This window comes from Mus caroli, chromosome 14 (assembly GCF_900094665.2).
Source record: "Mus caroli chromosome 14, CAROLI_EIJ_v1.1, whole genome shotgun sequence".
Taxonomy (NCBI): Eukaryota; Metazoa; Chordata; class Mammalia; order Rodentia; family Muridae; genus Mus; species Mus caroli.
Window position 1 is genome coordinate 56,493,189 of NC_034583.1, and position 24,356 is coordinate 56,517,544.

General features: G+C 45.8%; 1 protein-coding gene across 6 annotated transcripts in view; it reads left to right on the top strand.

Moving 5' to 3' along the window:
- Window positions 1-24,356, top strand: part of Znf395 (zinc finger protein 395) — a 51,190-nt gene that overhangs the window by 2,113 nt on the left and 24,721 nt on the right. Inside the window, exon 2 of one of the 6 annotated variants that reach the window (XM_021182242.2) lies at window positions 9,974-10,065. In XM_021182242.2, coding sequence (XP_021037901.1) covers window positions 10,058-10,065 — 8 coding nt within the window. In that variant the 5' untranslated portion in view covers window positions 9,974-10,057. Of the gene's footprint in view, window positions 1-9,973; window positions 10,066-10,299; window positions 10,469-10,573; window positions 10,802-23,309; window positions 23,322-24,356 lie in introns of those variants that run through there. The other 5 variants (XM_029469004.1, XM_021182245.2, XM_021182243.2 and 2 more) reach the window with 5 other exon arrangements.

The window sequence follows — 24,356 nt, forward strand, 5'->3', positions numbered from 1 at the left end:
AAGAAAGGATACCTCTTTTTTTTTATTTTGTTTTTATTTTTTGTTTTTTGTTTTTATTTTTATTATTATTATTATTTTTTTTTCTGAGACAGGGTTTCTCTGTGTAGCCCTGGCTGTTCTGGAACTCACTCTGTAGACCAGGCTGGCCTCGAACTCAGAAATCTGCCTGCCTCTGCCTCCCAATGCTGGGATTAAAGGCATGCGCCACCACCGCCCGGTGAAGAGACACCTCTTGACACATGCCTGGCCTCAGGGACTTTTCTTAGTTGCAGAGGGAGATTCTATAACCTCTTTCCTCTCTTCTTGACTCTAAATCCAGAACCACGTGGCCAAAGCTTCCAAATTCTGCTGTTTGTTGGGGCTAGAACATGGCCTTCTTGTTCAATGACATCTTCAGCTCTCTGTTTTTAATGGTTTCCTTCACTGACTATGCTTGACCTTTCTGGAATTTATTCTGTAGACCAGGCTGGCCTTGAACTCAGAGATCTGCATGACTCTGTCTCCTGAGTGCTAAGTTTAAGGGCCTGGACCTAAGTTTTTCTTTAATTCCTTTTCACAAGATGGAAGTTTAGCTAGATGGGATCTTGCCCTGATGTCACTATTCCCTTAATTCCATTTAATATCCTTAATTGTATATCTCCTTGAATCCAGGATTGAGCTCACTTCGCTTCCTGGTGCTCCTTTAGTACTTGAATCACACAGTTCGCATTTTCCTTGCTCAGCTTATTCTGTTTAATCAAACTGTTCTTCATGAGAGTGAACCACAGGAAAGACTCTATACTAGGATGCTTTGAGATTTCTTTTGCCAGTGCAATTAATCTAAATATCTTTACCTTAGCCTCAGGCAGACCCACCCTTTGGATAAGAGCAAGAAGCAGCCACATTCTTTACCAAAATATCACAAGAATAATCTCTAGGTAACATACTAATGTTCTTTTTTTCTGAAACCTTTCTAGCCAGGCCCCCATAGTTCAAATCACTCTCAGCACTGCTATCTTCCACGTTCCTATTAGGATGGCCCATGGAGTCCCACTTAAAGCATCCCACAGCTTTCCTAATCTAAAGTTCCCAAACCCACATTCCTCCAAACAAAACCACGGGCAGGCCTATCACAGCACTACCATAGTCCCTGGTACCAATTTCTATCTTAAGAGTTCACATAGCTGTGAAGAGGCACCATGACTATTGGTTTGAATAGGGATAGACCTCTTCAAACTACCACACATACCAAGACATATAGAAGCCATTAAGTTAACCAAGTGGTGGTTTGCTTGTTGGAAATGGGTTTAGCTGATGCCAAAGCAAACGATGATAGTCATTTCCCCAGCTTTTAGTATTTATTGTAAACTTGTTGGCTAAGTGAGCTTTGGAGTTTGCCTTTGGTGACTAGTTTTGGTCATGAGGTAAGCCATAGGTGCTACAGTGGGAAATACAAGAGAGGGAGAGAGAACACCGTAGGACTGTCTGAAGTGGACTAAAGTCCTCTGAAGTGCTAAAGGAGAGAATGTGTTGCTACCGGACATTTCTCTTGTCTCCCAGGAGGCACTGAAGCAGTCCGTTGCGCTGTGGGAGAGGGTGGGTTGGGATTTGGTAAATCAGCAGTTTATAAGTGTGAACACTGTGAGGTGGGCCATGCCTGAGACAAGCTTTGGAAAATCAGAGTACTCCCAAGTGGATAGTACAAACGGGTAACTGAATAGGACTTTAATAATTCATAGAGTCTCTATCAAAACGAATTAAAAGGTTTACTAAAGCAGGATACCATCTAATGTCTAATGAATTGCAACTTGAGAGAATCAGTGCGGTGATAGATAGATAGCTATGTGAGGAGGCTGAGACCTAGAGTTCTAGGAATGTGTTTGACTCTCAAAAACAAACAGGCTAGAGAGATGGGGCAGCAGCTAAGAGTGCTTATTTCTGTTCCAGAGGACCTGAGACCTGAGTTGAGTTCTCAACCTCTGTATTGGGCAGCTCACGACCACCAGTGACTAATGCTCTAGTGGATCTGCCACCCTCTTCTGGCCTCTGGTGCTACTGTACACGCACATCACACACACACACACACACACACACATTACACACACACACACACACACACTACACACATAATTAAAAATAAAAATTTTTAAACAAACAAACAATCCTAAAGTAGGACCCAGTTTTTTTGTTTTTTGTTTTTTTAACCTAAACTTTGAGTTTAAGAAAATAGGCACCATTGTTCTAAGACTTAGATTCTCCTTCAAATGTAATTTCTCAAGATTAAATAACTTAGTGGAAAAAGTTTCTTCCCTTTCATAGATCAGGACACTTTTCTTCACGTAAGACTCCACCTCTTTGTTTTAATATATATTCTTTTTATTAGGTATTTTCTTCATTTACATTTCAAATGCTATCCCAAAAGTCCCCATACCCACCCCCACTCCCCTCTCACTATTGCCAAATTGGGAACCCAGTTCTAGCACACCAGGCTTGGGGGACAAAGTGCTTCAAAAATAATGTAGCTACCTTAAAAACAAGACAAAACAAGACAAAACAAAACAACTAATTTTGTGTGTGTATATGTGTGTGTGTGTGTGTTCCCATGGGTACCCATGTACTCATGTCAGTGGAAGTCAGAGGACAACCTGCAAGAGTCATTTCTCTTATTTCCCTTTATTTGGGTTCCACAGATTAAACTCAAGGTCACTAGGCTTGACACAAGGGCCTGCACTTGCTAAACCATCTTGGTCTACACATCTTGTTTTATATTGTGACGCTTTTTATTGCTCTGAGTTTTTTCCCTTGTGGGTGGGAAAAGCTGCCCCAGGCCTTATTAAGGATCTTCTATGGGAAGAGCCTTCCTTCAGGGGTCATAACAGAGGACATCCCCAAGTCCCCCCATCAGGAAGCACACAAATGGGACTGAGTTGAATTAGTTTTTGTCATGTGTAATTTGCCTGTATCTGGGAGGCTCCGGAGTGACAGCCGTGAAGACAGCCAGAAGGCAGTGTGGAAATCTTGCTGTTGGTCTTCTAGACCTCCATAGCGAGTTGATGTGTCTGGGAGTCACAGTCCTTGCACCTTCAAAGTGGTCCTGTTCTGGATCTTATCATTCTGCTTCCAGCACCAAGATAAACATACTTTTCATCTCTGTCTTCTGCCCTCACTAGAAAGCAGGCAGCGTTGTCCGGGATGAATTTCCTGTGTCATAGAAACCACAGAAGCATAAGATGATAAAACCATATGTGCATATACAGCCTGCCTGGGGTTACACATTCCCTTATACCCACAGTCCTTAGGGCTTGGGTATTTTTTTTTTCCCTTTATTGAGCATGGATTGTTGCTGAGTTTTAGTTGCAGAGACTAGTAGAGGAAGTAGGCGTAGAGCTGAGCATTTGAGCACTGGAGTGCCTCCCGCTGTCTACACGTGTAGGAGTTTGTCCGAGAGAAAGTGTCATTGTACAGATTTACCCCGGGGACTTCAGGTACACCCTTGAGTTTTGAACAACCTCACAACCTGTCAATCCTCTAGCAATGGAGTACAAAGCCTATTCCTTCCAGAAAAGCCTTAAGACAAGTAGATTAGAGAGAACTGCCATTGGCCCCGGGCGTGTTTGCAAACTATTCTCTTTAGAACTTCTGACTCTTGCAGTCCTTAGAGTGAGAAGTGCTCTGGATAGATGCTGCCCCCTCTCCTTTTTTGTCCACTAAGATCCACCATGGCTTTTTTCAACCAGAAAAAAGCACTCAAAATGCTACAAGTACAAAAAATAGCATATTATTCTTTCCATCTGAAACTCACTACCTGGTTCTGAGAGGACCACAAAGGAAGCTGGGTTTAGAAGTGTGTACCTAAGAGGCATTAGCGGCTCCTGCTTTGACTAAAAAAGAAACTAAGCCCAAACTACGGAGCTGATAGATATCTTGACTGTCTGCTTTAGAGAAGCTAAATTCTGGAGGGGGTTTAAGAAATTAAAGTTGTGGTTGACTCATGAGTACCTCCCTATACCCTTTTTTCATTTCCATGTGTGTGTGAAGTATGAAGGTGTATATGCACATTTGCATGTGTTTTGATACATGTGTGCACAGGCATACATATGTATGTGTGTACCATATAGATGTGTGGACATGTGTGTGGAGGCCCAAGGTTGAGGTTGGGTTGGATCAGAAATTATCCCCCATCTCTCTTCCACTTTGCTCATTGAAGCAAGGTCTCTCAATCAATCCCAGAGCTTGTGAATACAGGTAGGATTGCTAGCTATCTTGCTCTGGGAATTCCCCTGTTGCTAACTTCAGAGTCTGGGATTACAGGCAGGCTATCTATTCCTCCTGGCATTTACATTGGTGTTGGGGATCTAAACTTTAGCCTTCAAACTTGCTAAACTGTTTTAATCACTGAACCATCTCTTTAGCCCATGATTGACTAGTCAGACCCTTAGTTTCTGATTACTTACTGAATATCTACTGTATGCTAACCACTGCCCTAGAGAGCCAAGGATACAGCACAAATAAAATCCTTGTTCTCGTTGAACTTGTAGCCAAGCAGCTGGTGACAGATTGTCAGGTGGTAATGAGAGCTAAGACTATGGAATATCTCTGGGTAAAGGGATGGGCGGTGCCGGTGCAGTTTTAGATATGTTGGGAGGAAAATGTCTTGTGTGTTTGAGCAGAGATGTAGTTAAATACTAGGCTTCTAGAGGAAAATCAGTCTAGATTCTAAATAAGCAATTTCAAAGAGGCCAAGGTGGGGGCTGGTTTGAGAAACAGCATGGAGCTGATGTCACTGGGTAGGCCAGGACTTCATGGCCTAAGATCACATGGCTTTGGAGGGAGGGGATGGAGCCCTTGGAGGTTTTGATTGGAAGAGTGGTCCAAAGGGTCCCTGCATTTGCCTGGGTGTTATGTAGATTGTAGAGAAGCAACAGAGAGAGGGTTCCATTACAGAAGTCCAAGTAGGAGAGATGGTAGCTGGTTCAGAGAAGCTGTGCTGGATATAAGCAGCTGGAGCCAATAGGGTTTTTTTTTCTTTTTTCTTTAATTAATGTCTTACAGAGTTTGAAACAGGAAGGGAGGAAGGAAGGAAGGGAGGAAGGAAGGAAGGAAGGAAGGAAGGAAGGAAGGAAGGAAGGACATGAGATAAAGATGTTTCCAAGGATGTGTGCTGGTTTCCAGAGAGCTAGACGAATGCTGTCATTTACTGAGGTGGGAGGGAACAGATTTGTCGAGGGCCAACAGAAGTCTGATTCTGGGCATGGATCCCCCCCCCCCCTCCAGCCCCAGGTCTAATAGACAACCAAGTTGGGATGTCAAGCAAGAATTGGTGGTAAGAGTTTGGAGCTGGGTAGGAGGTGGTGGCTCATACCTTTAATTCCAGCACTTGGGAGGCAGAGGCAGGCGGATCTCTAGGTGTTTGAGGCCAGGCTGGTCTACAGAGTAAGTTCCAGGATAGCCAGGTTTACACAGAGAAACCCTGTTTTGAAAACAACAACAGGGGCTGGTGAGATGGCTCAGTGGGTAAGAGCACCCGACTGCTCTTCTGAAGGTCCAAAGTTCAAATCCCAGCAACCACATGGTGGCTCACAACCATCTGTAATGAGATCTGACTCCCTCTTCTGGTGTGTCTGAAGACAGCTACAGTGTACTTTCATATAATAAATAAATAAATCTTAAAAAAAAAAAAAAGGAAAACAACAACACCAACACCAACAATGGGGGTTTGGAGTTCAGGAAACCAAGTAATAGAAAGCCTCACCTAGTGGTATAGGCTGAAGATCCAGTTCACACTGGAAGTTTCATTCTACTCTAGATAAATGGCTGAGAGGCCGGGCGTGGTGGCAAAAGCCTTTAATCCCAGCACTCGGGAGGCAGAGGCAGGCGGATTTCTGAGTTCGAGGCCAGCCTGGTCTACAAAGTGAGTTCCAGGACAGCTAGGGCTATACAGAGAAACCCTGTCTTGAAAAACAAACAAACAAACAAACAAACAAACAATGGCTGGGAGCTTCCCAAGAGTCCTGGAGCCCACAGAGCATTTAAAGTGTGCTTTGAACCGAGGAGCACCTTGACCATAGATCACTGCTACTCTCTCCTCAGATGCCATCAGCATCTCCATCTAGCAACCACTGTCTAAGGCCCCATGCAGGACATTGCCTATATCATGGACAATGAGACTGACCTGCAAATCTTTAGTCTTGTAGGAGATTAAGATGAAAGAGTGGAGATTTCAGTGAGGAGGGTGTAAATTGAGGGTGCTCTGACCCTGGGAGAGGCACCTCCTCCTGCTTTGGAGGCCAAAGGAAGCACACCAGAGAACTTGCTCCCCAAGTGTTTCTGCTTAGGGATGAGCAGGGAGAGCCATGGAAACCAGTGAGTGTGAACAGAGAACACAGCCAGTGACAAAGGAAGACATGCGTTCTGCTGAGCAGCTGAGTGTGAATAGAGTGTACAGAAAGCAGAGAGGGAGGCAGGTGGTGGCTCACCAGGAGGGGTTCTATGGGCAGTGCTGGATCTGTATTAGAAAAGCTTCAGGCAGCCTCTGGGAAGCCTTAGGCAGAACTAAGAGGTTAAGGGAAGGATAGATTGGAGAAGCCAAGCCTGTAAGCAGTAGAATCAAGAGTCTGAGGAGGGTGACCATTTTAGGCTCATAACTGCCCCAAATATGACCTATTCCTGTGTCTGTATAGCATTAGGTAGGGGTGGGGACAAAGGTCTGGGTCTGCTTTGCATAAGCTGATAGGAGATAGTCTTCAAAGGGCCGGTTACTTGAATGGAAGGAAGGCAGAAGGTGCCAGCACTTTTGTAGAGAGCCAGGGTGTGGGAGAAAGGAAGGTCAGCAGGCCAAAGATGAGACAGCCCTCATCATGGGCAAGCCCTTTAATAGAGGGAAGCAGAAACAACAGGACTACAAACTCCAAATGTCAGTCTTTGCAAGCACAGTTGGCTTGGCATGCACTGGGCTGCATGTGTGTATTCAGGGCCAGGGACTGGCTTCTGAGGGAAGGTGCTTCATGCTGGGTGTTTGTGTTGAGACCAGGCATCTGTGATAATGGGACATTCTGAGTTGGGGCTAAAGGGAGGCACTCTGGGATATATACTATAGCAGTAAAAAGGGATTTGCATCTAACATATGCTGGGAGAAGACATATGTCCCTGAACAGCCTGTGATACCAAGAAGAGATTTCAACCAGAACAAGCCATGGGCTCTGTTCCTATTCAGAGTATGGCTCACTTTGCACACAGTGAGGCATGTGTTTTGTCAACTAAGCGAGCATCCCAGTTTGATCAAGACTCAGTCATTCTAGGAAGTGTACGTATGTTTGGCTAAAACTTTAAATGAAGGGCTAGAGAGATGGCTCAGTAGCTAAGAGTACTGGCTGCTCTTTCAGAGGTCCTGAGTTCAATTCCCAGCAATCACATGGTGGCTTACAACCATCTATAATGGGGGTCTGGTGCCCTCTTCTGACATGCAGGTATATAGGCAGATAGAACACTCATATACATAAAATAAACAAATCTTTTTAAAAAGTTTAAATGAGATAGTTTAAGAAAAATAAAAAAGGTGATGGTGGTGCACACCTTTAATTCCAGCACTTGGGGTGAAGAGGCAGGTCAGTCTCTGAGTTCTAGGCCAGCCTGGTCTACAGAATGAGTTCCAGGACAGCCAGGGCTACACAGAGAAACTGTCTTGAAAAACAAACAAATAAATGAGTAAACAAATATAAAAATAAAAAATAAAGAAAAATGAATTCAGGCTGGGGATTTAGATCGGTGGTAGAAAGCTTGTCCAGCAGGCTCATTGCCCTGGGTTTAATCTCCAGTACTGCAAAAATAAATTAGTAAGTAAATAAATATCAGTAATGGTGGTACATAAATGTGATCCTAGCACTCACGATGCAGAGGCAAGTGGATTTCTGTGAGTTCAAGGCCAGTTGGGACTATACAGAGAGGCCCTGCCTTAAAAAAAAAAAAGCAAATAAATAAATAAATAAATAAAAATTATAAAAAGAAAAAAATTGGGCTGGAGATGTTGCTCAGTTGGCAGTACGATTGCCCAGTATGCACGAATGAAGCCCTGGGTTTGGTTCTCAATGAAACATAAATGGATGTCGGTGCCTGCCTGTGACCCCTGTTCTTGGGAAGTGGTAGAACCCTTGTTTATCTAAAAAGTTCGGTGTAGGCTTACCTACAATGCTAAAGACCCTGTCTCAGAAAACACAGTTAAAAGGTGTAGGCTTACCTACAATGCTAAAGACCCTGTCTCAGAAAACACAAACAAAAACCGAAGCCAGCCCCTCATCCCTTTACAGAGCCTAGCCGTTTAAATCTTGCCATGTCGCTCATACTCCAGCTGGAGACCTACTCTGTGTATACAACTTTCATTTAGCTCAACAAGCACTTCTGGAGGCCCGGATTTTACTCTGAAGACTCACTTGTCTCAGACACCCTAGTCCCTGGGCTACAGTGATCAATTACGGGCTTTGTTTTCTGTATTGCTCAATTCTGAGTGAGCAGCAGTCTGCTCTTGAGGAGGCCAAGTGTTCCTTGGGGCAGAGACTGTATTGCAAACTTCAGGGTGATCAAGAAAGACTTGAGAGGAGGCACTGACTATACAGAAGCATTTGGGGACAACTGGAACAAGAACAGAAAGCCATGCATGGACTGCATATGTCCCTTTAATCATAAAGTGTACAATTCCAATCCACATCTTCATGTTAAGGGAAGGCTTTGTGTATTAAATAAAGTCATCGCTGTGATTCCCTACAACACTTTATTCTTATTTGGAAACAGAATTGTTTCCTGAGGTTGAGAATTAGAAGGGAGAAGCAGTCTTGGGTGAACTACACCCTGGGCAGGCTGATCCTAGAGCAGGTAAGGCAGGCATTTGAAACTAGTTAATTCATCCGTGTGGGGCTGTCTTGTGCACAGCAGGATATTGGTGGAGTCCTTAACCTTCAGCAGCTTAGATGACAGTGGGAAATCACCCTCCTAACACCAGTAAAAATATATCTAGATATTTTAAGGACAAATTAATATTACTAGGGACAAAAAAAAAAAATCACCCCTAGTTGTGAATCATTTCCTGTAGGAATTTTGATTCCAGTTGGATAATTTTATTTCAACAAATAGTTGAGGGCAGGAAAAAGGACATACTATTTGTTTTTAAATGTATTTATTGAATATGTACAGGGCTGGAGTTGATTCCCTCTGCTATGTTGTGCATGCTGGGGCTCTAACTTGTGACATCAGACTTGGTCACAGCAGCGTTACCCAGGAGCCCTCTTGCCGGTTCCCAGGACATACTGTTTTCCCTTTGCCGTGAGCTAGGCACTATCTCTAGTTACACTGCTTTGTTTTATAGATCAAGAAGCTGATGTGTTTAGGGTTGAACCTGCTGAAGATGCCAATGCTAACTCAGCTCTTAAAATGGGATGTGATTCCCAAGCTTTACTAACTCTCCACGGCCTCCTAGAAACACAGGAAGTCCAAAATTGGAGGTGAACTGCAACTTCGAAGTATTTTAAAACTTTTTTTTTTTGATGAGGGAGGGGCTATTACTCTTTTACTCATTAAATTTGATTGTAAACACACACACACACACACACACACACACACACACACACACACACACACACACACACACACAGACACACTCAGACACCTCTAGCTTGGCTGTAATTCTTTTGTTTCATGTCTGTTGGCCATTCCATATTGCTGACACAAAACATATTGCAATTTGATTGTAAACACACACACACACACACACACACACACACACACACACACACACACACACACACACACAGAGACATTCGCACACACCCCTCTCCACCGTCCTTGGCCTTATCTAGAAAAAACACAGAACTACACAATGGAACCGCTTCGATTCTCCCTGTTACAAATTATCCAAAAGCCAGAGCCTAACGGTGCCAAAAAGCAACCGGTATTGTTTACACAAGGGTTGAAGGCTAATAGTTAACTTTCTCCTATTTAATTCCAGAAACAGTAAACATCGCCTCGCGCTACAACTACAAACGAATAAAAGTCATAAAACTGGAGAAGAACACTCTTGGTCCAAAGCGAAATGGAAAGGTTGGGTTTTCAAGCGCTTCCGCCCTCGCGCGCCGCCTCCCGCTACCCGGCCTCGGGTCCCTGTCGCCCTAGCCAAGCTCCTGTCCCTGGCGCCTAGAGCTTCTGGCTTCCTTTCCCGCCCTGGGGCGCGCTGGAAAAACAACAGCTAGAAACTTTGGTTGGGTTTGCAGTTCAGTTGGGGGCGGCGGCGGCGGGGTGGGGGGGAACCAAAAAAAAAAAAAAAAAAAAAAAAGGAGGCGCGGGGGTAGCAGATACGCTAGTTCGGTTCCGGGTGGTGCTGAACGTTCGGATTTCGGGGTGGGGGCTGGGGAAGTGGGTCACAATTCGGTCAGGTTCAAGTGCGCATGTGTGAGAGGAGTCGCTCCAGCACTTATTGAGCGCCCACTGTGTACCGCCAAGCAGGGTGTGTGGAGCGCGCGCGCGCACGTCCGGGGCTGGGGCTGGGGGCGCGCGAGCCGTGCGCGCGCGTGGCCGGGGGTGTGTCCCCGCGTTTGGCTGGCTCGCGGGCGGACTGGCTGCGAGCGGCTCGGCGCGCTCCCTTCCCGGGCGGGGGAATCCGGGCCGGGTTGTGGCCGCGGCCGCGTACGTGAGCGCAGTGTCCCGGAGAGGGAGGGCAGGCCAGGTGGGCGCGAAGGCGGCGGCGCGGGAGGCGGCGCAGTGCAGGGGCCGCGCCGGTGGCGGGCAGGGCCGCGGCCGCTGCAGGGAGCCGAGCTGTCCGGGTCAGTGGCCGGCCGAGGTGAGCTGCGCGCGGGACCTCGCAGGGGTTGCAGCCCGGGATTGGGGCCGACAGCCAGGGGTGGGTGGGAGACCCAGGAGGCTCACGCGGCCCGGGCGGGACCGGGGCTGCTGCGGCGCTGGCGGGGTGACTGGGTGGGGGTGGCCGCTCGCCCTCTCACGCGTCGCCTTGTTTATGTCGCGGGTCCTACGGCCGGATCTCCCTCCCAACTTTGAGTGGTGGCCGGGAGTGGCCTCGCGGGGCCACACTGACCTGTTAACCTGCTCCCTTTCCGGCTGATCCGTCAGCCCTGCGCTATGCGCGCCCCTGCCCTCTCCATAACCAGAGAGTGCGGTGCTGCGGGACTGGCCTCGCGACACACCCTCTCTCAATCCCCTTCTTGCGGCCCCTTTCGCCGCCCCCTTGGCTCTAAGCCTTCCGGGCTCACCCTGGGTCCCTCCCTGGCCGTGGCACTGTGGGCCTCTGGAGTAGCCCATGGGGGCCTGCAAAGGGAGTTTGTCATGGGCAAACAATTCCAAGGCTTCCTGCCTGGGAGTTAAGGCTCTGCACCTTCACTTTAGGGCCCACTTGGAGATCTAAAGAGACCCACCTGCCAGCAATCTTGCGCGAGCCCTGTTTTTCCATCCCTCCCTTTCCTGTGGTTCTGGAGGACTTCCACCAGGCATGGGTTCCCATGATGCCAGGCCATGGCACAGGGTCTATCTATAGTTCTTCACTGCTTTCTGCAAGATCCCTTAACAGAAAGGTGTAAAGTGGAGCAGTTTGTTTCAAACTGAGCAATCAACAGGTATTGTAGCCTGAGGACAGCCTTCTAAGGGGGGGGGGTGTAAAGAGAGGTTCTTGCTTTGGAAGGGTGAAACACAAGGGAATTGGTTAGCCCACATGTACCTCTGAGAAGCCACTCTGCCCTCTTCCCACTGCCAAGCTTTCTGGATGATGTTGAGAGGCACGTGAAAAGTCTAAGGTCTCTGAAAGCTACAAGAGGAGAGAGAAATGATTTGAGAGCTCAAATGTAAATGAACGTGCAAGGGCTACAAAGTTACTGTGCACGCTCAGGCACAGGAGGCATGGGAGATAAAGGTGGGGAAGGGAATACGGAACTCAGTTTAAAATAATTTCCACCTGTGGATAATTCCCTGGCAAGACTCAGTCAGAAGGAGGAGTTCGCAGGTGACAAGTTTGCAAAAGGATGTCCAAGGGCTTGCTTGTTTTGGTGAGAAAGGCAATAGAAGACTCGTAGATAACTCCCGTCGGGGCTTGTAATCTCTTGGAGGACATAGAAAGACTTGAGCATGTGAAATAGGACTCCAGATGGGGCACAGTTAGTTGTCACAATGCCAGGTGCAGAACTGGGTGCTGTTGGAGGTCACAGGGAGGGAGGGAGCTATGGACTGGGATTACCAGGCCTGGGCTGTGTGTCCTTCAAAGATGAGATTTATGAAAATGGGCTACAAAGTGGAGATGAATATGGGTTTCTCTAGAGACCAGGAGATGGCCTTGGCCCTCCTGGAATGTTACCTGAACAGTAAGAGAGAGGAACAGTGACTGAGATTGTGAAAGTCCTAGAAAGTCAGACTGAGGAATTGGACTTTTATCCAGGGTGGACTGGGAAGACAGTAGACCAGGGGATGAGGTAACAAGGATATTGGTAAGGAGTTTTGAATCTGATGTTAGGAGACAGACCAGTAAAGTAGCCTGTTGCACTTTTGGAGTGCTGTGGGTTTGGACTTGGTTTTCCTGGAAGACACTGCGGAAGACACTGCTGCTGCTGTTGGAGTAATCTGTTGATGGAGTGGGTGAAGGGAAGAAATGAATAGGAATTAAATCCTGGAGGAAGCTGATCACACACCAGGGCCTGGAGCTGCTGTAGTTGGTAACCGGACTCTAAAATGTGTGTTTTGCAGAGAAGATAATTGCCACTTGGGCCCTAGAGAAGTCTCTTTTGTTTTATCTGGAAGTAGGTATGTAGGTGTTAGTAACTGTGGCTCTGATAGGTGGGAGCCCTGGAGCAGAGGGTATGGAGACCTGTCAGGGAACTCAGAGAGCAAGCTCGGAGTTGTTTTGGTCGTAGGAGCAGCAGAGAATTCATGCAGGACTGAGGGTCTGACCTGCAGGGCTTCTGTTTTGACCTTTTACTGGACACTGTCTGGATTTGGCCCTGGCTGTGGAGGAGCAGTGCTGGGGAAATGAGGCCATTTATTATAAGCAGGGGTGGGGGTGGAGGGAAGTGGGGTGGGCTTGGCTGGAGGAGAATGTTATTAGGCTCTGCTTCGTGCTGAACTTTACTCTTTACTGAGATGTGAAGGTAAGTGTCCTGCGGTGTTTGTGCAGAGAGGGATGAACAGCAAGACAAGTTAAAGGAAGACAGAGGAATTGAGGACCGTCTGTGGGCCTGGTTTATCCCAGCCCCCTCCAGTAACCCTGTCTTAGGATTCTGGTGAGAAGGCATAGAAGGGAGCTTGCACTTTTTTGAATTTTTTTTTCCTGTCCACTGGTGTCTGCTCTCTTTTTTGCAAGAGTGACTTAGGGTGATTTGCTGAACAAATCCCCCAAGCTTCAGCGTGCAACATCTGCATTTGAAGAATGGTTGCAGAAGGCTGTGGCATGAGCTGGGATCTTCGTTTCAGCTGCTTACTTCTCTGAGATGCAGAATCAGTGAATTGAGGGGAAAAGGGGCTTGAGGGATGGGGCTGGAGGCCGTCAGGGCCGTGTTCTCTCCTCCTTTCTCCTGTTCTTTCCTTTGGTTCCTTTCCCTTTCTACCTTCCTCTCCTTTTCTCTTCCCTTGTCGTCCTCCCCTTCTTTTCCCTTTCCTCTATTTCCTTCCTTTTCCTTCTTTCTCTTCAGTCCTTCTTGCTCTGTAACCCAGGAGCCTTGAATTCACAGCAATTCTCCTGCCTTGGAAGGCCTGAGCCATCACAGGCATTTTTTCCTTATAGTGACAGTTGTACAGAACAGACAGAAGTGAATTCTTTGGCTCATTGTAGGGCATTGTTTGTATGCAGTTGTGACTGTGACTGTGACCTAAGGTAAGAAAGTTGAGAGCTGACAAGATGGCTCAATGGGCAGCGGGGCTTGCCGTTGAGACAGATGATCTGACTTTGATTCTCAGAATTCACATGGTGGAAGGAGAGAACCAACTCCTCTAAGTGCAGACACACACACCACACACACACACACACTCACACACTCATAATCTCTAAAAGTAAAATAATGAAAGGAAATTTACATCATGGCTTTATATACCTAATAGTGGATGTAAAACTCTATTTTAGTTTGTGAAGTCTTACCTCTTTTCTTGGTGCAATCTTCGACTATTTTTTATTATCTGTCCTGTTGCTTTTGTTTCCCACCAAGTTGATCCAGCCACTCTCTAGTGGAATCATAATCCACTCACAGTTTGAGATGCACTGGGAGGCTTTCCACATTCTTGAACTAGTTATGAAGCTGTCTGTGTGCAGAGGTACACCTCCCAGGGCTGAAGATAGCTGGAAGCCCAACAAAGAGGTGAGGGTTTATGGTCTATTTGGAGAGATAAGATATATCCTGGTGAAGGGGCAAGGCAGAGTGTTAAATGCCACTATGAAGTGGGCAGAGGAGGGAGGGCAGTCCAGTGGTGTGTGCTGATGGGCCTGGGAATAACCAAGTCCTGGAGGGGGTTTGGGACACCTCAGAGCTGCGTGGGAAAGACATGGAGTGAGTGAGTGGGGGCTGGGGTGAGGCATGGATACCAGGGTTGTGTGTGAGAGGGAACAGAGATTTTGTGAAAGAGGGGGACTGGAAAGGTGGTTTGGGGACATGTGTAGTATACGGCTTATGCACTTGTCAGTGACTTATAGGTTAGACAACACCAAACTTCCAAAGGTTTTCTTTTTCCTTTCTTTTCTCTCTTCTCTTCTCTTCTCTTCTCTTCTCTTCTCTTCTCTTCTCTTCTCTTCTCTTCTCTTCTCTCTCTCTTTTGTTGTTATATAGGTACACTGTAGCTGTCTTCAGACACTCCAGAAGAGGGCAGGCATCAGATCTCATTACAGATGGTTGTGAGCCACCATGTGGTTGCTGGGAATTGAACTCAGGACCTCTGGAAGAGCAGTCAGTGCTCTTAACCGCTGAGCCATCTCTCCAGCTCCCTTTTCTTTTTTCTTCCTCTTTTCTTTTCTTTTCTTTTCTTTTCTTTTCTTTTCTTTTCTTTTCTTTTCTTTTCTTTCTTTCTTTCTTTCTTTTTTTTTGAGACAGCTTCACTCTGTATCTCTGGCTAGCCTGTAGACCAGGATGGTCTCCCACTCACAGAGATCTGCCTGCCTGCCTGCCTGCCTGCCTCTGCCTCCATAGTGCTGGGATTAAAGGTGCGCATCACCACACCTGAGCACCACAGTTTAAAAACAAAAACTAAAACAAAAAAAATTGGAGCACTCCAGAAAAACCTCTGGATTTGGGGCTTTGAGGAGTCAAACATGGCAGCTCTCTCAGGTTGAGGGATGTGTGCCTGCTGAGTACAAAAGACAGGCCCCCTGCTGGCATGGTCTCAGTGTCCCCTGGTGCTTTGAAGTGGTTTTTGCATTCTTTGCATATATAGGCATTTGGCTTTGGGACCTCAGGTTTCAAGACCTTAAATGCCAAGGCCAGGAGCCTGGGATCTGTATCACAGGCTCTGGCTGGCCACTGGAAGATTCTGAAAGAGCATGACATGGGATCTGCTGGGATATTTGCATGCAGTGAATTTGTGTTATACCAGTCAGAGGCTGTTGCTTCTGAGGAGGAAGGAGCCTGGAGATACTTTATTTGATCAAAACTATGTATTTTTAGATTTATTTTTACGTGTGAGTGTTTTGTCTGTCTGTATGTGTGTATACCACATGTGTAGTGCAAATGACAGCCAGAAGATGTCGCATCTCCTAGAATGGAGTTAGGACTGTGAATTTCCATGTGGCTCCTGGGATTAGAACCTGGGTCCTCTGTAAGAGTGGTCTTAACCTTTGAGCCATCTTTCCGGCCCCAGAATTTTTTTCTTTTTTCTTTCTTTCTCTTTTTTTTTCTTTTTCTTTCTTTTTTTCTTTCCCCTTTCTTTTTCTTTTCTTTCTTTCTTTCTTTCTTTCTTTCTTTTTTTTTTTTTTTTTGAGACAGGGTTTCTTTCTCTGTGTAGCTCTGGCTGTCTTGGAACCCAGTCTATTGAACACAAACATGCTGAAGTGTTGGGACCAAAGATGTTTGTCACCACTGCCTGACCAGAATAGTATTTTTTAAAGCCAACTTCCACTGGATAAGTCAGGCTGACACTTGTTTCTAGGGATACCAGGGTCTCGCTAGCATCTTCACTGTAGGTTTCTGGCTCTCATGCTTAGGTGACTCCAGGCATATCATTGAAGGGTGATGATAACCTGGTGAGATGTTGAGTCAGGACTATCAAATGCCATGAGGCAGTGGCTTCCCAGGGCCTGTGTCTCCTGTGAGCCAGTACTGAGGGAGGAGTAAGAAGAGACAAGTCATGTCTCTCTGATTTCTTTACCCCTGGCATAGCTCCAGGATTCAGAGAGGCTGCAGAACAGTTGGTTCAAGTCTAGGTGGTAATATGGAAATGACTCCAGATAAACTAGTCTGATTTGGGAATAAATTGAGGTTTTTGTAGTCTAGAACATTCTAGTGTACTCTGAAGAATCCATAGTCACCTGTGATTCTGAGAGGTCTTCCCATATGAGCTACAGTGAGAGGGACTGGCAAATAGTCACCCCATTCTTGTTTTTGTATAGGTAGGATAAAATTCAATTATTTAAAAAATATATTGTTTTGATAGCATAAAAAACAAAGATGTTGGAAGCTAGGCTTGGTGGCTCATAGGCCTAGCACTTTGGAGGCAGGAGGTAGGATTGTAAATTTGAGGCCAGCCTGGGCTACATAGACTTTTTTCTTTGAAGTTTAACTGTATTCTGTTTTTTTTAAATGTGTCTGTAGGATGCAGGAGTAGCTAGAAGTCAGCTGAATTCTATCAAACTAAATCCATTTCCTGTTTTATATGATGACTGAGAGTTAGCAGCTATATTACATTTTGGCTTTAGTAAACTTTTATTTTTTTTAAGATTTATTTATTTTATGTATATGAGTCCACTGTCACTGTCTTCAGACACACCAGAAGAGGGCACCAGAGACCCATTACAGATGGTTGTGAGCCACCATGTGGTTGCTGGGAATTGAACTCAGGATCTTTGGAAGAGCAGTCAGTGCTCTTAACTGCTGAGCCATCTCTCCAGCCCCAGTAAACTTTTTTTTTTTTAAAGCTATTTTCATTTTTAAAATCAGCTTACAATGTATTAAATACCATTGTGCCTTTTTTGAACAAGGTGTGGCTTGCTCATTTTGTAGCTCCCCTTGCCCCATCTCCTCACCCCAGCTACACCCTTCCTCCCTGTGTATCCTCTTGAGACCCAGAGATTATTCTCCTCTTTCATGTCCCATGTGCCCTCTTGCCTCTGCCTCTGCTTCTTCCCTCATTCTCCAATATGTTTAGACTCAATTAGTAAAGTTTTTAACACCCCTCCCATCCAGACAGGGTTTCTCTGTGTAGTCCAGGCTGTCCTGGAACTCACGCTGTAGACCAGCCTGGCCTCGAACTCACAGGGCTCCATCTGCTTCTGTCTCCCGAGTGCTGGGACTAAAGCTGTGTGAGCAGCTGTATTTAACACTTAAAAAACAAGCAAGCAAACAAACAAAACCAACACACACAGTTGTTCATATTAAACCATAGGTGGTAAAGTGTGGTGGGCTTCGTGGTGGTATTAATTAATTTAATTTGACAATTACAAGCAAGAACTTAATTATTGGCTCCACCTCGGCCTCGAGGGAGGTCTGAAAGCAAAAGCTGTGTGCTGCGGCCTCTGCTGCTGATTGGTTCGGCATTTTTCCGGCTTTGGGGGTGTCGATGTTTATCCAGTTTAAGAGTCACAGAAGTGGAAGGGTTTGCTTATTTCACAGTAAACCAAGGTTCAGAGTCATTGAGAATGAGGAGGGTGAGTTAGAAAGAAATTCAGTAATGCATGAATGTCTAGGGCGACTTGAAACATTTTAAACGTAGAGGTAAAGACACTTGCTCCAACACGGCAAGTGTGACCTCTGAACTCATGTAAAGGTGGAAGGTCCTCTGACCTCCATACACAGGCCACCTCACACATGCCTGACCTACCATCATGCGCATATGGTATAATAAATACTACTTAGAAAATTAAAACAAAATTGGGCTTTAATATTTTGAGATGTTTATGCATTGCAATCAGAAGTTACTCTTCTGAGACCATATCCAAAATGTAGATGATGTTTTACACAGAAATTGGATAATGTATACTGAAAAATTATCTCATTATATAGCCCGAGATGGCCTGAGGTTCTTACCAGCCCTCCTTCCTCCACTTCCTGAGCAGTGGGGTTACAGGCGTGTGTAACCGTAAATGAGTTCTGGTGGACACGTCTTATAAAGATGGACTACTACAAGGTTATGAAAAGTAACATTTAGGAATTGTTTAAAAAATAGCTGAGACGATGTTTCTGCCCAAGGGTTTATTCATAAGATGAACTCAAATGTTTAGTAAAAAGCAGTGTTCGAGGACAGAGGATGTGATGTGCTCTTGTCATTAATCCGACACACACTGATTCTGCCTCAACACACACATGGCCTCTGAAGCCGACGGACTGGCTTCCAGGCCTCTCACTGCAGACCCTGGGTGAGCAGACCGCAGTTCAGCAATTAGAAGGGTTTCCAGTTGGTAAGTTGTCCAACAGTGGACATGACTGCCTGTGTGCTAGTGAGCTTCCCATTGTTGGGTGCATTCAAGTTGGATCTAAGCTATCAATCAGGGATGTTTAGAAAAGAAAGAAGGAAGTCAAGGTGCTCTCTAGAGTCTGTTTTGGTTTTCAGTGATTCAGTGACTTGTCACGGTGGAACAATGACCTGGAATGATGGCTCTACCTCTTTTTTTTTTTTTTTTTTTTTGGTTTTTTCGAGACAGGGTTTCTCTGTATAGCCCTGGCTGTCCTGGAACTCACTTTGTAGACCAGGCTGGCCNCTCACTTTGTAGACCAGGCTGGCCTCGAACTCAGAAATCTGCCTGCCTCTGCCTCCCGAGTGCTGGGATTAAAGGCATGCGCCACCACGCCCGGCGGCTCTACCTCTTGAATCAATATCACAACGTAAGTTTCAATTCTGTTTATTCAGTACTGGGGATGGAACCTGGACCTCACACAAAGACAAGCACAGGGTTCCTGTCCCAGCCTGGTTCTAGCCTTTTTGAGATGGGTTGGGACTTGTTTTGTGATTGATATAATTGAATTCGGTTCTCAAGAAAGGTAAGGAAGTGGGGCAGATGGCAGGTCACAATGAACACTCTGCTATGTTGATTTGCTTTTTTTTTTTTTTTTGAATATGTGTGGTCTGTGTATGTATGATTACATGTATATGGTCATGTGTGCATGTGAGCATGGATGTAGAGGCCAGATGTGGCCATCAGGTGTCTTCTTGGCTGTTCTCCATGTTAGCTAGTTGTTGAGGCAGGGTCTCTTACAGGACATAGAGCTCACTTACTCGTCTGGCTATTCTAGCTCATGAGTTTGCAGTAGGGATCCTCTGTCTCTCCCTCCTGAGTGTTATAATTACAAGTGCCAGCCAGTTTTCTCAGATTTTATGGGGGTCTGAACCCCTGTCCTCAAGTTCTTTATCGCTGAGCTGTCTCCTCAACCTTTGGATCTTTTTTTATTTTTAGACAAGGTCTCATGTAGCCTTGGCTAATCTAGTGCTCTCTATGTAGACTAGGCTGGTCTTGAACTCACAGCTGTGATCTTGCCTCGGTCTTAGAAGTATAGGTCTGAGCCACACCACCAGTCTGGATGTTTGGGGTGACTTTTGCTGTTTTGGTACTGCTTGGATGGCCTTGCATCGGGCTAACCCCAGCTCCTTAGAGACGGCTTTGGTTGAGTTTATCTTCCAGGACTATCACAAGCTGATTTCTGTCTCCATGTGATTCACGCTCTGATTCTGGCATTTGAAGAACCGACATTTGACAAGAAGCGCTCTGTTCATATGGATGAGGTGATTCGGGAGCGCAGCAACTCAAGGAGTGGTTCTTGGGATGCTCGTAAAGTGGTTGTGTAGAACTGAAACAAGATATTTGTACGCTTGTTTGTTTTTGACACAGGGTCTTAGTACGTGTTTTTTGATGGACTTGAACTTATGACCCTCCTGTGTCTGTCTTCTGAGTTCTAGGATTACAGGAGTAGAATGACTGCTGAGCCTGGCCGAGATTATAGATGTGGCTGGTTAAGTCTGGCTATTGCTCACGTGGGATGATGGGCCAGCTCCCCTTTATTTCCATGTTGCTTGTGCTTTGCATGGTGTCTGTACTTGTCTAGATGCTGGAAATCGGTTCTTTGGTCCACCTGTTGTAGTTAATGGAGAAAAGTTAGGCTAACATGTAATTCTTTGTGTGTGATGTTGAGGATGGAACCTAAGGCCTTATACCTGCTAGATAAGGGCTGAACCAGTAAGCTACATTCGTTGTGTGTGTGTGTGTGTGTGTAAAGGGCAACCTCAGGTGTTATCCAGTTTTTTTTTTTTTTTTAAAAAAACAGGGTTTCACTGGCCTGGAACTTGCCAGAGATCTGCCTGTCTACAAGTGCAGTATGCGTGGCATTTATTTATTTATTTATTTATTTATGGATCTTGCCTTTGTTGGAGACAGAGTATGTAGTAGTTCAAGTCAGCCTGAGACACCTCACTTTGTCTCTCAGCCAGCCTTTGAACACCCCGTCTTCCTGCTTCAGCTTCTCAAATGCTGGGCTTACACATATAGATAGCCACATCCAGATACTCTTTCTTTTTTTAAATTAAAAAAGCAAACTGGGAAGAACCAGCAGTTCTCAGTTTTTTATTTTGTTCTCTGAGTACTGGGAAGTCATAAAACTTGGTTAAAAACAGCCAGCCAGTGGCTAAATGTAGGCAGTAATAAAACCTTTTCTCTTCTCCCACCTCCCTCTTTTCTGAGACAGGGTTTCTCTGTGTAGCCCTGGCTATCCTGGAACTCGCTGGCCTGGAGCTCTCACCAGAGAGAGTTCTGCCTCACCCTCCCAAGTGCTCAGATTAAAGGAGTTTGCTGCCATCACTGGGCTTGGGCTTTTTTTTTTTTTTTTTTTTAATTTTTTTTAAAGCTTTATTTGTTTTAACGTGTATGAGATTTGCCTGAATGTATATCTGTGCACCATGTGTGTGCACCATGTGTGTGCCTCATGCCTGAGGTAGCCAGAAGGGAGTATCAGCACCCATGGTGCTGGAGTTACAGGATCGTTTTGAGCCACCCATGTGGGTGCTGAGAACCTGAGTCCTACGAATACACAAGTGATTGTGACCACTGAGCCAGCTCTCTAGCCCCTTGTCACCTGTTTTTATGTCACTAAGCAGGGTGTGCTCCTTACATGGTAGAGCAGAGGTTTCTAGTGTCTAGTATAAAATAGTTCAGGGTCCCATGGCTTAGCTGTGTTTGAGATTTTATTTATTTTTTAAAAAAGACTGGGCCTCTCCACAGAGCTCTGGCTGTCCTGAAACTCACAATGTAGATCAGGCTGGCCTCAAATTCAGAGATCCATTTAACTCTGCCTCTTGAGTGGGGTTAAAGATGAGTACCACCATTCCTTTTTTTGTTTTTGTTTTTTTTTTTTTAAGGTATAATTTAAATACAGGTAAAATTTCAGATTTTTGTGCTCTTTAGTGAGTTTTGACAGAGACAATGGGTGTGTGTAAATAACACTGTCTGGGGCTGAGGCTTTTGTCGCTGGGGTGTGATTCCCTGGGTTGGATTCTCTTCCTGTATAACTAGGTGGCCCCTGCTGTACTGTTTTTTCTTATGGTTCTTCCTCTTCAGTAGCCCAAGGGATCTAGATTGAGTCCCAGCTGGAAAAGTCAGAGGAAGCATGATGGGGCAGGAACTGTCTTACTGCTGCATGCGTGCGTGCGTGCGGGCCGTGTGCCTAGGGTGTGTTTTAGCTTGTCGATTTGGAGCCCTGCAGTATGGGTTAGAACTGGAATGGCTCCAAGGAGAGGTCCCTTTGGATTACCAAAGTCCCCATGACATACTCTACCCCCCCCCCCCCCCCCACCAACTGACATAAAATTTAACCATCTGCAGAGTTTCCACAGAGTTAACTTGAGTTGTGCTTGGGAGATTGAAATAAGATCCGTGTTGCAAAACGAGCTGCTGGCTTGAAGCACACACAGTCTGTGCACTGCTGAGTTTGCAGCCTGCTGGCAGGCAGAGGCCAGATTCCAGTGGAAATCACTCTTAACTAAACACATTGTTAAAATGTATCGAGCGGGGTCTCAAACTCTTCTTTTAAAAAAAATTAAGTGAGTGAGAGTTTTATTGCATAAATAATATACAGACATACCCTCTATAGGGGAAGAAAAATGCAGACTTTAAGCAGGCAAAAAAAAAAAAAAAAAAAAAAAAGCTTTCTTGACAACCACTTCTATTCCTAGTCCTCCCCTCCCCCTCCCCCCAGAGGTTAACCACTGTCCTAGGGTTGTTGATATTCTTCGGATGCTTTGCATACTTATAGCTGGGCCTCTAGGACTTAAGAGTTAAAGACACTGTACTGCATGTGGGTATACCTTACTAGGGTATCTTGTCAGTGTGTGTGAAGTCGCCTCAATCTTATTTCCTCCTTAGATTTAGAAGGCGGAACAATTGTTTCTTTCTTTTCTGATTGATGGACACAGGAGTTACCGCTCATCTTTTTCTGTTCCAAGTGCCCTTAGAGAAGACATGGTTGGAGCCTTTGTAGCTCTTGGGAGGGAAGTTTCTCTTGGGTGGGTCCTGGGGAAGAGGAGTTCTTGGGTAGCAGGGTAAGGATCATACATCTTGAGGAAGACATGGGATGGGGGGCACTTCTGAATTTAGGTTAGCATGGACAGAAGGATGCCTGCATTGTACTCTGAAAGCAGAATTTCGAGCTTGCCAGGCGTGTGTGTTCTCTGGATCTCACCCGCCGTGCTGGCCGAGTGCGGGTAGGTGAGAAAAGTTGGTGTTTAAGAAAGCTGATATCTGAGCCCATGCCTAGAGGACTTCGCTATGTTGATAGTGCCTGTGTGAAGAAGAGGGTGGATGAGCAGTGCGGTGGACCCAGAATGGGCAGTTCTCAGCTCTTCACTCTCATTGGAGACTAGACTCACCTGTGGGTCTTCTCCTTGAGCTCTTCAGAATACCAATCGTGGTTTCACTGCTCAAGCTGGGTGAGGCACTGAGAGGTGGTTATAGTTTCCTGAGAGTGTTTAGACCCCTGCCACACAGGCAGGACACTAATGGTGTATGTTAGAGAAAGAAGCTGTGTGTCTTTCTCCTGTTTGCACTTGCAGCCATGGGTGCCTGCTCTTTGCACAACTCCTAGATGGCACCAACGCTAATTGATGGAGCCAAAGTAGTAATGGAGAGTTATGACCACACTCCTGGTCCAGGGCTGTCTGTGTGCTGACATGACCGATTGCCCATACAGAAGGTAGAGCCCTTTATGGTTTGCATGCTTTCTTGGGTGTTGGCTTCAGCTCCCTCTGTAGGCAGTGAGGAAAGTTTATATTCTGACCCTGGGACACTAGGGTCGTTTGTCCAAGCCTACGAGTGCATTCCAGTTTCTGCATTGGGGGCGGGGGGGGGGGCACTCAGGGGCTCCCCTTCTGCTCCCCCACAGGTGTTTGCCGAGGCTACCCTTTTTCTGTCCTTTCAGGATTTGGTGTCCCAGACCAGCACACCCCCTACCTTTCTCCCACTTGGCAGTTTTCCTCAGAGCCCTCTTGGCTTTGACCTTTTAGCTTGCCCTGTCTACCACACAGCACAGAGATTTGCAGAGATTTATTGGGTCAGAGGGTGGTGGGCTGGAGAGAGAGTTCAGCAGTTAAAGGCACTGGCTGCTCTTCCAAAGGACCTGGGTTCAATTCCCAGCACATACTTGGTAGCTTATCGCTGTCTACAACTCCTGTTTCAGGGGACCCTACACCCTCACACAGACATACATTCAGTCAGGTCACCAGTGTACATAAAATAAAAATAAATATATTAAAAAGAAAAGATTTATTTATGTGTATGTGTTTTCCAAGTGCGAGCATGTGTCCATGGAAGACAGAGGGATTGTCTCCTCTGAGGCTTCGAGCTGGAGTTCCAGGCAGTCATGAGATACCCCAGGTGGGTGCTGGGAACCGAACTTTGGTCCTCTGGAAGACCAGCTGAGCCATCATTCCAGCCCCTGAATGCCTTTTTGTTTTGTTTTGTTTTGAGTTGAGATCTCTCTATGAGCCAAAGCCATCCTTAATGTCTTGGTCCTTCTGCTCAGCCTCCCCCATGCTGAGATTACAGGTGTGTGCCCTAATAAATGCCATTTTGCTTTTGGCCTTTGTGCCTATAGTAGGATGGCATTCTAGTCCATATGGATGTACATGCCCTAGTCTGGGAGCGTTACTGTATTACACTGGCAAGATTATGAGGTTTTTTTTTTTTTTTTTTTTTTTTTTTTTTTTTTTTTTTTTTTTTTTTTTTTTTT